Raw genomic sequence first — 11,776 nt, 5'->3', positions numbered from 1 at the left:
TGGCTATTAAGGAGAAGAGATAACCCTACCGGAGCTCCACGCACATGGCTCTAATCCACACTCCGCGTCGCCGCGTTAGACTTGATACCCGAAAGTATCCTCCATGACTTAGGTTCAGGAATATTAACCTGATTCCCTTTCCTTGGTAATTCCTACTTTAGGACTATTCCTAGTGTTAACCACCAAGTTAGGACCGACTAACCCCTACATGAGCGCCAGAGGTAGGGAAACCTGGTCCGCTACGACCTTCAAAGCTTTTAAACCCATAGTTGCCTATGGGGATTGAAGCTCGTAAGAATGGTTGCTACTACTACCAAGATCTGCACTGATGGCCGCTCCACTCCCAGTCACCCAAGAGCTTCGCAGCAACCATCACGCCTGCCTACCCTCTCTTCAAGAAATCTAGAAGAGAGACTAAGGATCGGCTACCGGCTTAGCCGTCATCCATTTTCGGGGCTAATTCATTCGGCGGGTGAGTTGTTACACACTCCTTAGCGGATACCGACTTCCATGGCCACCGTCCCGCTGTCTTCATGAATTAACACCCTTTAGTGGGTATTAAACCGGTATTGGACGCCTTTCCTTATTGTTTACGGTTGAACCCGCTTTACCTGATCTGCTTACCAAACCACGGCCCACTAGAGATCCTTATTAAACCAGCACTTCCGTTAAGTAAGTTCTGGATATTGCCCATTTAAAGTTTGAGAATAGATTGAAGGCTATCAACCTCCAAGATCTCTAATCATTAGCTTTACCTGGCAAAACTATTTGAAGATCTCCGCTATCCTGAGGGAAATTTCGGCAGGAACCAGCTACTAGGCGATTCGATGAGTCTTTCGCTCCTATACCCAGCTCGGACGAGCGATTTGCACGTCAGCACCGCGGGAGGTCCTCCATCAGGATTTCTCCTGACTTCAACCAGTCCGGGCATAGTTCATCTTCAGGGTTGATTTCAAGATGAAAGAAATACTCTCAAATAAGAGAATTTCAAAAATTTAAAGAAAAAATGTTCAACACGGCTGTTAAATGGTGGAGAAAGACTTTTCTCGAATGCTCATCACCACCATTGGGACAGCAACAATCATCGGAATTGTCATCCTTGGATAATCATGAATTATTTCTCACGTCCGAGAATCCTAGTGCTGAAAAAACAAATCATCCACCACCGGTCGTCCGAGAACAAACACGAAGAAAATGGAATTCAAAATTAATAACTATTGTCATTGTAGTAGTGTCGGGGTTATCCTTCATCATCATGACAGTGTTCATTTATAAATATAGAAAGAAGAAGAATGGACTTGATGAATTAATTTCCTTTAGAAAAAAGCCTTCTCAATATTTCAATGAATGGATGGCGTTATTACCTCAATCATCATCATTATCAACAAGAAATCAAAATTCCATGAACCTAAACTCATCCTCTCAACAAGTAATTGATTCAAAATGGCGATCCAGTACAGAGCCTTATCTCAATGATACAGCCTCTTATTATCAATACATGTTGCGTGCAGCATCCTCGTCTCGTGATGATACTTTGAAATTTCATCCTCAATGGAAATTTAGTCCTTCCTACACAGATGAAGTTTTGACAACGAAGAAGAAGAAGAACTCATCAACACTGCCAGGATATGGTTTTGTACAGTACAGAACTCAATCATTGTTTGGAAGAGAAGCTGGATTGCCAAGAGTGTTCTCTTCTTCTGCGAATGGAGAGGATTTATCATTATTGAATGCGAGTTTTCATGATGAATTCACTCAGACGCCACACAACTGGATGTATTATTTGGAAAAGATTAGATATATCATTTCATTGCTGTATTACCGATTACCAAGAGCCATTGCAGAATGGGAATTATGGCTTGGAATGGCATCTTTGGGATTGTATCATGTGTGGATGAATCAACCATTTTCAAAATGGAGGAATGCCACAAAGGAGCAAGAAAAAACTCAACAAGAAGCCAAACACTTTATGGATGGTGTCATGCATCGAGTCATTTCAGAGAGTAGTGTTGAAAAGAATTCTCGCTCACCTCCAAAAGTGGTTAAAGTGATTGGGGAAGGATCAAGTATCGAAGGACTCGAAGAAAATTTTGAAAAGTTACTCTCTAATGAGCAGGCTGATAGCTATCTGTAATGGCAACATCTCGGTTTTTTGTGAAATTGCGACAAGGAAAATTCTGCTTGTTATTTAACACAGAAAAAATGTCGTCATCACCGTTCGGCGTGGAAAGTGAAATTCGTTCCAATCAAGAAATTCATTTCTGGAAATCTTTTGATCTAGATCGATGGTATCCTTTGGTCATGACATCTCCCCTTGATAATATCGATGAAAGTAACAACAAAACAAACGCTCTATTAACATTTCCGACACATTTCATTCTTCTCTCCTTAGAGCAAATTTGCCTTCTTTATAAATTAATGCAAGACCAAGCCCGAATGAAAGAATACAAGCGAAGAATTAGCACACAATCGGGAGCAACTTCATTCAATGATTTGCAAGATTTATTTCAAGATTCCGAACCTGTGATTCGGTATATTATTGAAGAAATAGAGAAATATTTTTATGCCGGTGATGAGTTATCGCAACCACTGCATGACGACCAAAATTTACCGAATAATAATTTGAACAAATCATCAAAAAAGAAACCTCCTCGAAAAGCAGTATTTTTAAGATTGAGTGGAAACTCACCTAAAGATAGTGCGGAACATCGAAAGATGAAACGAAATCAAGAGCATTTATATCAAAAACTGGTGAAACATCATGCATTGATTGAGGAATACATGGTACTCCAAAACGAGTATCGAAAATATTCGAAAGATCGTGTTCGTGACATTCCTGCTCGCTTTTTTAATATTCAAAACGAATTGTTTAAAATTTTACGAGAAGAATTTTCACAATTATTGAAAGTGAGCTCAGACGACATCATGTATGGTGTGAATTTAATTTTGATGAGCCAGAGAATTCGAAGAGGCTTCGAATGGATTTTAACCAATTACTACCATCACAAAGATTCCTTACTCAATTACACCTATATTGCACTTCGCGAATGGCGTGACGATGTGAATTTGCGAAATGAGTTTCGATGTTTTGTACACAAGAAGAAACTGGTTGCCATTTCTCAGTACGATCAACACGTTTTCCATCCACATGTGTGTGAGCACAAAGAGGAATATATTCATGCTGTGAAAGAGTTTTTTGAAAAAGAATTGAGTCGACGTCTGGAAACTCAATTCGAATCCTATGTATTTGATGTGATGGTATTGCTGAGTGGTGAAAGAGCCGTCAATAATGACATTGACGATCAATCTCCTTATGGTTTAACAACCTCCTCATTTTGTAAGGTTTTTTTGATTGAGTTGAATCCATACGATTACCATAGTTCTGCATGTCTCTTCAATTGGAGGACTGATGCTTCTATTTTGTATGGAGATACCAATAATTTGGAAGAGGTGGTCGTGCGAGTGACAACACAACAAGTTCAAAAATTGGATCACCTGTGGGATTATTTGGATATTTTGCAATATGTTGTGGATCGACGAAAACAAGAACAACTGCAACAGCTCTCAACGTTGGGCTTGTGCGTGGCTTCTTTCTTGGGTGGTGTTTTGTTTTGTAAAGTGTTGCTCAATTCAAGCCAAACGAAATAGTTTGACTTTAGGAACAGCGATGTGGAGGTAATATTGAAGATGATGTGAAAGTATCTTCTTTAACTTTCAAGCACGAGGTTAAGGTGAAGGCATTCGGAGAGAAGGCTTATGTCACATGGTATGCATACAAATAATAGTTTATGAGCTCCCAAATAAAGAGCCTTAGTTCAAACAACTTGATTACGGTTGTGTGAAGATTTATAAACATGATCAGTAGTCAGTTGTCGAGCAAGTAGGGTCTGCGTCGTAACGTAGTGTGTTGTTTATTCATCCAGGCTTTGAATGAAATACTTTTCAGGATATCTCAAACACTCACTCACGACTGCTTGTTCATTCATGCATGAATGTAGATAAAAGACAGTTGTACCCGCTTGTATATCTTCTGGCTCATTCTTCATGTCATTTTTCCCACCAAAGCCCAAACAATTTTGGATTTGTCTTCTGCAAAGAATAGAACCCATCCGAGTGAAATACTCCATGTAAGGCACAAAACATTTGTGAGCTAGCTCATTCACATTATTTTCCCTCAGTCCAAAATCTGTAGCATTTTCATTGGTACTTTTAAAGTATCTCTCTTTGGCACACTTTCTTAAATTGTCATATTGAGGCTGAGCAAATCGCTTTCTAATTTCGTCATTCAGTCGAAGAGCTCGATCTTCACTGTTGGGATCGACTTTTGAGAAGACCTCCTTCAATGCAGCCATATTTTTCAATGTTAAATTATTGTAAACGTCAGATAAAACTTCCTTCAACGGATTGGTGTCAAGTCCAGAAAATGCTTCTCTATCCGCCATAAATTGATGATATTTACTTTTGGTTTCTGGATCACTTTCTTGGCAATGCATTAAATTATAATAAAATTGTGCATATTCAGCTTTGGATGAATTTAACCTCGTTGGACTTTCCTCTGCATTGAACGAAACATATTTTTGCAAACATTGAGAGCCTTTCAATAAATTCACCGAACACAATTTCTCAATCACATTGACTTGGCCCAATTTTGCATCTCCGGCAATTTTTACTGCTTGCTGATGACAATAATTCATTCTTTCCATAAAGCTATAAATTTGTTTTTGTTTCTCATTTAGAGTATGTTCCGAATAGCCCAACGATGAATAGAAATCATTGAGAGAAATTGTATCGGACGAATGTTTATCGGGATAGGGGGATTTTTGTGTGTTGCTCTCATTTTGTTGATCATTTTTCAATGTTAGTGATGAGTATTGTTGTTGTGTTTGTTCTTGTTGGACTTCTTCGCTCATGATGATCAGATGGCAAAAGGAGATACGAAGTGTTCCGATAATTTTTTCAATCAAAATGATGATTGCTTCAAAATTTCTTCAAGAACAGTTTACCCCATCGATGTGTTGTTTGAAAGTAGTGGAAAACAAACTTAGCACCATGTCCTGAATGTTTTTACCACGATTAAAAGGACATGCTTATCATTCAACACACTTTTAAAGTTCTTTTTGTTTGCTGAAAACATTCTTTACAATTTCAAAAAAAAAAATATTTGAAAAAAATTTGAAAACAAACAAAATGGACACCAAGTTGCGGACCAGGTAAGAAGCCTTCTTTCTTTTCAATATTGGAGTTGGATCCTACAATGATCTTAAATAGATCCAGTCATCATCCAAGTAACCTTAGTGCACCTTCCACCACATTAATCTCTCAATTACAAGAGTGGATTCAATGGTTTAAGGATGAACTTGAATTGAAGAACAAAACTGCCTCTATCAATGTTTCCAATGAGGACTCCCTTCCACGTTGGGTTGAACTCTTGAAAACAAAGGAGGATCGTATCAAGAAAGGTTTAATCGTCATTCTAAAAGGAATGCAAGAATGGGCATCCAAGGATTTAAACGAGGAATCGGCACGGAGTTTACCTTGGTTGCTCTCAGAAGCCTTATCATGCATCTACGATGAGAGGGGACTTGTTTTTCAATGTATTTCTCATCATTACCAACACTCGGTGAGAGAGCTTTTGTTGAAATTAGAACAATTTCTCTCAAAGATTGTTTCTAATGGTCCACTAAGGTAAGTCAAAACCTGGAAATAATGATGAAGATTTCCCTTTCAATATCCATTGTCGTACTACACTAGCCTTGATAACGATCCTGAACTTTTTGCACTATTTTCTCAATTCTACATGATGGCGTTGATGTTTCGATTGCAGAATTATGACCTGTTGATGCTGCAACCTCAGTCGTTTGAGGAGTTGGCAAGAAACCTATCCCAACTCTTTATCAAACCAGACACCCAGAAGGAGATGATGTTGAGTTATTTGGTTGATCCATTGTTCGAGTGTGACAAAAAGAATTCGCCATCATTGCAGATTGGATCCATTTCTGAAAATGTGAGACGAAGATGTCGTATCCTCAAAAAAATTTCTTTCGAAAGCAAAGACTCACAAATCAAACTTGAACTTCTCTTTGAAAGCCTTCATCGAAATATCACTCCTCAAGTGACATTCCAGGAGAGCTTGAGAAGAAATTTGGAGCAAGCTATTCAAGCATTCTTTGAGCCTCTTTCCTTGGCGAACCTTAGTCATCACTCCCTGATTGAGACAGTTGACGGAATGAAAAAGAAGGTCTTTTTGACGATTATTCACAATATAGCCACTTGCTCTGAAGAGGAAATGCGTTCATTTGGAGTCATGGAATCATCCACCACACCTCAGATTACCACTCATTCTGAAAAACCAAGAAAGAAGAAACAAAAACAGGAAGCCACAACCCTCGAGTCTGCATCACGACAAGCATTTCAAAATGTGTTGAGCAATACAATAGACGCAATGCTGAACGTGTTAGAATGCAACATTGTTTTCTCGCAAAAACTACTTCACGATGGTAAGTTTGGATAATTATTGTCAAATTCACTCAACAATTCCAAATCCGAAAAGTCTTTGCCATAATCAAAGTACTAGCGACAACACCAAGAAACAAGCAAAGAATTGAATTATTAATGAAAGTGATGGATATTCTTCGAAAACATCTTTCGAAGTTGCCAACAAACAGTGCTAACCCCAGCGGACAACAACAACTTTCCTCTCAAAGTCAATATTTGCAGTATGGTCTATTTCTTCGCTCCGCATTTTGTTTTGAAGTTGACGACAGGTGCGTCCAACACGAGCCTTTTGAAATGTGATTTACCAAATAGTTATTTTCACTTTTCAAAAAAAATTCACTCTCAAGATTCTTTCCATCCTTTCTAAAGCAACCCCACCTAGAGAGTGACAACCCATGAAACGTCTCTTCTCGAAAATAAAACTGGAGCCAGGTCGGGCTTCAGTTGCTCTATTCAAAACCGACTCCACTGCTTCACTCACCGAGAAGAATCGAAAAACAGGCATGTTCGACACACTACAACAAATGATTAAAGAACATGACAAACAAAAAATTGCTCAAGCATCAACAGTTTGGGGTCACTTTCCTTCAGATCCAGAAGAAATACCTGAATTTCTATTCAGTGCGATGGATTATTTAGAGAGACACGGATTGGAGACTGTTGGCATTTTCCGTCACTCCACGTCAAAAAGCAGGGAAGATAAAGTGATGCAAGAAATTGATGAAAAGTTCAGAGCTGGTGGAGCCAAAAACGCAACTGTAAACTTTGAAGAGTATCATGACATACACTTGGCAGCTTCTCTTATCAAGGTTTATTTGAGAAAGCTCAACGAACCTCTTCTTACCAACAAATTGTACGAAAGCTTTTTGGCAACCTCAAAGATGACATCTCCTCGATGTTCTGATGCTGGTGAAACTGCCAACTTGTCTGCTACTGAAATTGAAGAAGCAGAAAACAATAGAAAAATTAGATTATTGCAACAAGTGGTTTCTCTTCTGCCAATCGCAAATTATTGTCTTTTGAAACGATTGTGTCTCTTTTTGAATAAGATCACAAAATTTCAATCACAGGTAAGTCACAGACCAATCCGTCAATGAAGACTTTGGGTAATGTTATAATTATACAAACAATTTCCTCATTTCATGATCACGTCGTCATGATTGTTCCATAATTGTTTTTTTTAATTATTTTGGTCAATCCAATTTTCACAACACACTCTCATTTCCCCCTCCACAGAATTTGATGAGTCCAGAAAATATTGCCATCGTTTTCCAACCCAATGTACTTTATTTGAAAGATCAAGATCCCATGTTGACCATTCGTGACATTTCCAATGCCACCAATGTCATAAAATCCTTGATTGTATTCGCACCAGAAATATTTGGTGAGCAAGAACAAGCAACACCACGCACCCGACTCACCACAGAGCCATCTGATAGTGACAGTAGCACTCTTGATACATCCTCTCTCGTGTCAGAGATTTTATCCAGCACTACAGATGCCACAACAACGACTGCTGCTTTACAGGCAGTTACTTCACCCTTAACAAGTCCAAGAAGCTCATCTTCAAATAATTCCGTCAACACTACATCTACTTCAACTGTACCTAGCATTGCATTACAACGAACGCCATCTGCAAGTTCCATGCATTTAGACGTATCTGCTTGTGGAGGTGATCAAACACCAGAAATTTTGCAAGAAGGTCAACCTTTCTACAAGGGAGAAACTAATTCAAAAGGAGAAAAACATGGCTATGGAATTCTCATGTTTCATGACGGCTCCGTATTTGAGGGCAATTTTATAGATGACAAGAAAGAAGGCCATGGTAAAATGGTCTGGGCCGATGGCTCCAAATATGAAGGTGAATTTTCAAATGATACCATTACAGGACGAGGTACATACAAGTATGCATCTGGAGATCATTATGATGGACATTTTGTGAATGGATTGAGAGAAGGAAAGGGTAAAATTAAATTTGCATCCAATCAAAGCCATTATGAGGGTGAATGGTTGCAAGATAAACGCCATGGATTTGGTAAACAATCGTATGCCAATGGTGACGTTTATGAGGGAGAGTGGAAACAAGATTTCAGTAGTGGATAGTAAGTAATTATTATGGAGCTTTCTCATCATGATCGTTGACGATGAACAATATTGAATTCTTCTCGAATGTCAACAAATACTTTTGCATGATTTACAACCATCGACCAATGTATGAATCGTGTGCATTTCGTGCCGCTCCTGTGTACTACCAATTACTGCCAATTCGAAACTGTAATTCTCACAACACACAGTGGTACATTTACCTCTGAAGGATATACCTATGAAGGATACTGGAAGAGTGGTAAATTTGATGGAAAAGGCAAATTTATCTTGTTCATTGATTCTAATCGAAGAGAAATTCTTGAGGGTGAATGGCTGGATGGCCAATTACATGGCGAATTGCACTACACAGATGGAGAAGGAAGAAAATTTTTACAAACGTACGAGAAGGGAGAGCTTGTCAAGAATGATCGATTGATTGACGAAAAGGAACAACGCGTATTGGATTTAGTTCAAAAATTAATGTTAGAACCTATTAAGAGTCATCCACAAATTAAGTTCATTCTCGAGAAGCAAGTCATTCAACATCATCAAGATGCTTCGAGCCCAGTAATTCCACATCCGTCCATCGATGTAGCAATTGATCACCAACAAGAACAGCTTCGAAATGCGCTTTACAAAGTCTTAACCACCCCAGAGACAACCATCGTTTTTGATTTACTATGTTCTCTTGTGGAACTCATTCCAAACACCTTTTCAACAACTGCCACAATTGCAGCCAGTAACATACAATTCACACAAGAGTTAATGTAATGATAGTTGATTCTAATCAACATTCCAATTTTATGAACTTATTTTCCATTGTTTATGGCTTTCTAAAGGAATTAAGCTTTATGTTTGGGATTCTGCCTGAATTTGACACCAATTTGGCTTCTAAACGAGAGAAAACGACATCATTTCTCACTGCAGTTCCTTATTTTCTTTGTTGCGTTGCACTCAAATCTATTGTTTAGAAAATTTTCGATTAAAGCATTTTCTTATCTAAATGAGAGGTTTTATTGACTTTTCAAGAGAAATGTAATCCATTCTTGACCTGATCATAATAATACACAACAAGGACTACCTGAACTCCATGTGTGAGTTGCGAAAACCTTTTTCATTGATCACTATCAAAATTCTCACCATACGTTTGTTGCAAGTGAAAACGCCAAGTCGTACCTCCAGAGGCGGTGTTAGAGGCTGTTGTAGGACTCAAAAACTTGAAAGCCAAAGGCAATGACATGTGAATATCCTCTTGTTGTTCAATTTGTTGTTCAATTTGTTGTTCAATTTGTTGTTCAATTTGTTGGTGGAAAGGTTTGAGATGACCAACGGGTGGAGCAAGATGAATTGGATCAACAACAACAACAACAGTGGTGTTTGGAAGAGACATTTTTTGTAATTGTGAAAGGACACACACACAGATGGATCTTGATTTAATTTATAAACAAATGGGTGCTGCGAGAAAGGCTGAGAATACTGTGTGATCGAATTGTTTTTTTTAGATTAAGGGTTTCATCAAGTTTAAATTAAGGACCAAATATGGAGTTCCTTTTGGTGGATGAAGCACGTTCACGTTTTTTAAGGGGCAACCTGTTTTCGAATGAAATCAATTTCGATCACGTTTTTAAGTGCACAACAGACTTTTCAGAAAGATCAAACACGTTTTGAATCGAAAGGTAAACAAACGCCTCCTTTTGCTGTTCATTTCCACACACAATAAAAGGACCTATACAATGATCACACAAAATGATCCATTCCATACAAAAAAACCATTATAAAAGTGTCATGACAAGTAACATTTTGATTCTTGGCGATAAGGAAATTCACACCGAGACGATTGGCACCAAATTACAAAAACAGGGCTGTCAAGTGATTCACTTTTCACCCAACGACAATCCTGAAATTTCTCTTTCATTTCAAGGATCCGAATTTCATTGTGAAATATCTCATACCATGGACCATCAAACCGATTATTACAATTTTCAAGAGTTCGATCGTGTTTGGAATCGAATGAAATTTGGAACCATGATTGAATGGAAACATCCAATGGAAAAATTGGCAAGTGATTTTTCAAAAGCAAGTTGGAAACAAGTCATGTCCTCCTTAGAGAACATTTTTCCACATCATCAGGATGGCAATGGACCTCAATGGATCGATGCATTTGGAACTTTGAACTTGAATGGAAACAAACCTTTTCAATTGAAATTAGCTCACGAGTGTGGATTGAAAATTCCTGAATGGACATGCATTACGAATCGAAAAGAAAGTTTGAAATCCTTTGAAATGCCTTCTTTTCATTCTTCTTCTCCTCGATATGGAATGATTATGAAAACTTTGAGTCTCTGTGTGGCCCCTCCTTGCAACAGCATGTTCACAATTCCCATTTCGTACAATCAACTCTCAGAAAAAGAGCTCTCATTGAGTCCCATGATTTTTCAACACAAAATTGAGAGAAGACGCGATTTTAGAATTACCATTGTTGGAAAAGGAAAGCAAGCGAAAATGTTCATTGCAGGAATTGAGATCAAGAAAGAGGAAGAAGGAGGAGGCGTCGATTGGAGAGCCTATCAACACGAATCCGAACGATTTACTAAAATTGAAGAGAATGCTTTGGACTCGAAAACTAGACAATGTTTACTGGAATATCATGATCGTTCTGGATTGCATTTTGGAGCCTATGATTTGATTGAGGATCCTCACAATGGAAATGTGGTGTTTTTGGAATGTAATCCTCAAGGAAATTGGTTGTGGATTGATTCATTGTTGAACATGGGAATTACAGAAGAAATTGTGAATCTGTTGAAAGGTGACTAAAATGTTCAGCATCCATAAGCAGCCAAAGGTAATTTGAATACAACCAAACAATACACAGTGAAGTGAATGAATTGCTTTCCAACTAATGTGTTGATTTTGAGTGAAACAATTACATTGATCTTGTAGTTGGCAACATCATTAAAAGGTGAAACTCTTTTTTTGATCTTCCTCTTTTTATGTCATGATAATAATTCACAACAAAATGAATAATAACAGAGGGAATCAGCTTAATCCAAACAATAGGGCTTTCACTTCTTCCAGATCAGGCTCAACCCCTTCCAATGAGAACAGATCCAATCAAATGAATCCCAACCATCCAGCCTATCATCACTCTTCTAGAGGAAGATCCAAGAAGAAGAAATAATGAACAGCTAGTGTTGAA

At 38.2% G+C, this 11,776-nt stretch overlaps 6 protein-coding genes across 6 annotated transcripts, besides 1 other annotated feature; 4 read left to right on the top strand and 2 right to left on the bottom strand.

The window, feature by feature from the left end:
• Window positions 1–1,006: 1,006 nt before the first annotated feature.
• Window positions 1,007–2,134: a sequence feature (Protein overlapping with rRNA (FDP41_008800, KAF0972948.1) was converted to a misc_feature.).
• Window positions 2,135–2,202: 68 nt separating this feature from the next.
• FDP41_008799 (uncharacterized protein) lies at window positions 2,203–3,648 on the top strand (the record flags this gene model as incomplete). The annotated part of the gene is made up of 1 exon (XM_044712690.1): window positions 2,203–3,648. One exon carries the CDS (start codon window positions 2,203–2,205, stop codon window positions 3,646–3,648), a length of 1,446 nt encoding a protein of 481 aa, XP_044557661.1.
• A 263-nt stretch (window positions 3,649–3,911) lies between these two features.
• Window positions 3,912–4,910, bottom strand: FDP41_008798 (uncharacterized protein; the record flags this gene model as incomplete). Its single annotated transcript, XM_044712689.1, has 1 exon — window positions 3,912–4,910. The coding sequence occupies one exon, from the start codon at window positions 4,908–4,910 to the stop codon at window positions 3,912–3,914; it is 999 nt and encodes a 332-aa protein (XP_044557660.1).
• A 277-nt stretch (window positions 4,911–5,187) lies between these two features.
• FDP41_008797 (uncharacterized protein) lies at window positions 5,188–6,795 on the top strand (the record flags this gene model as incomplete). Its single annotated transcript, XM_044712688.1, has 4 exons — window positions 5,188–5,210; window positions 5,269–5,685; window positions 5,752–6,497; window positions 6,551–6,795. 4 exons carry the CDS (start codon window positions 5,188–5,190, stop codon window positions 6,793–6,795), a joined length of 1,431 nt encoding a protein of 476 aa, XP_044557659.1.
• Window positions 6,796–6,890: 95 nt separating this feature from the next.
• Window positions 6,891–9,351, top strand: FDP41_008796 (uncharacterized protein; the record flags this gene model as incomplete). The annotated part of the gene is made up of 3 exons (XM_044712687.1): window positions 6,891–7,565; window positions 7,732–8,597; window positions 8,790–9,351. 3 exons carry the CDS (start codon window positions 6,891–6,893, stop codon window positions 9,349–9,351), a joined length of 2,103 nt encoding a protein of 700 aa, XP_044557658.1.
• A 343-nt stretch (window positions 9,352–9,694) lies between these two features.
• Window positions 9,695–9,970, bottom strand: FDP41_008795 (uncharacterized protein; the record flags this gene model as incomplete). Its single annotated transcript, XM_044712686.1, has 1 exon — window positions 9,695–9,970. The coding sequence occupies one exon, from the start codon at window positions 9,968–9,970 to the stop codon at window positions 9,695–9,697; it is 276 nt and encodes a 91-aa protein (XP_044557657.1).
• Window positions 9,971–10,365: 395 nt separating this feature from the next.
• FDP41_008794 (uncharacterized protein) lies at window positions 10,366–11,394 on the top strand (the record flags this gene model as incomplete). Its single annotated transcript, XM_044712685.1, has 1 exon — window positions 10,366–11,394. One exon carries the CDS (start codon window positions 10,366–10,368, stop codon window positions 11,392–11,394), a length of 1,029 nt encoding a protein of 342 aa, XP_044557656.1.
• Between the last annotated feature and the right edge of the window lie 382 nt (window positions 11,395–11,776).

The sequence above is a fragment of the Naegleria fowleri genome (genome assembly GCF_008403515.1).
Source record: "Naegleria fowleri strain ATCC 30894 chromosome Unknown tig64, whole genome shotgun sequence".
NCBI lineage: Eukaryota > Heterolobosea > Eutetramitea > Acrasida > Naegleriidae > Naegleria > Naegleria fowleri.
This window is presented reverse-complemented; position numbering and strand designations above follow the sequence as displayed.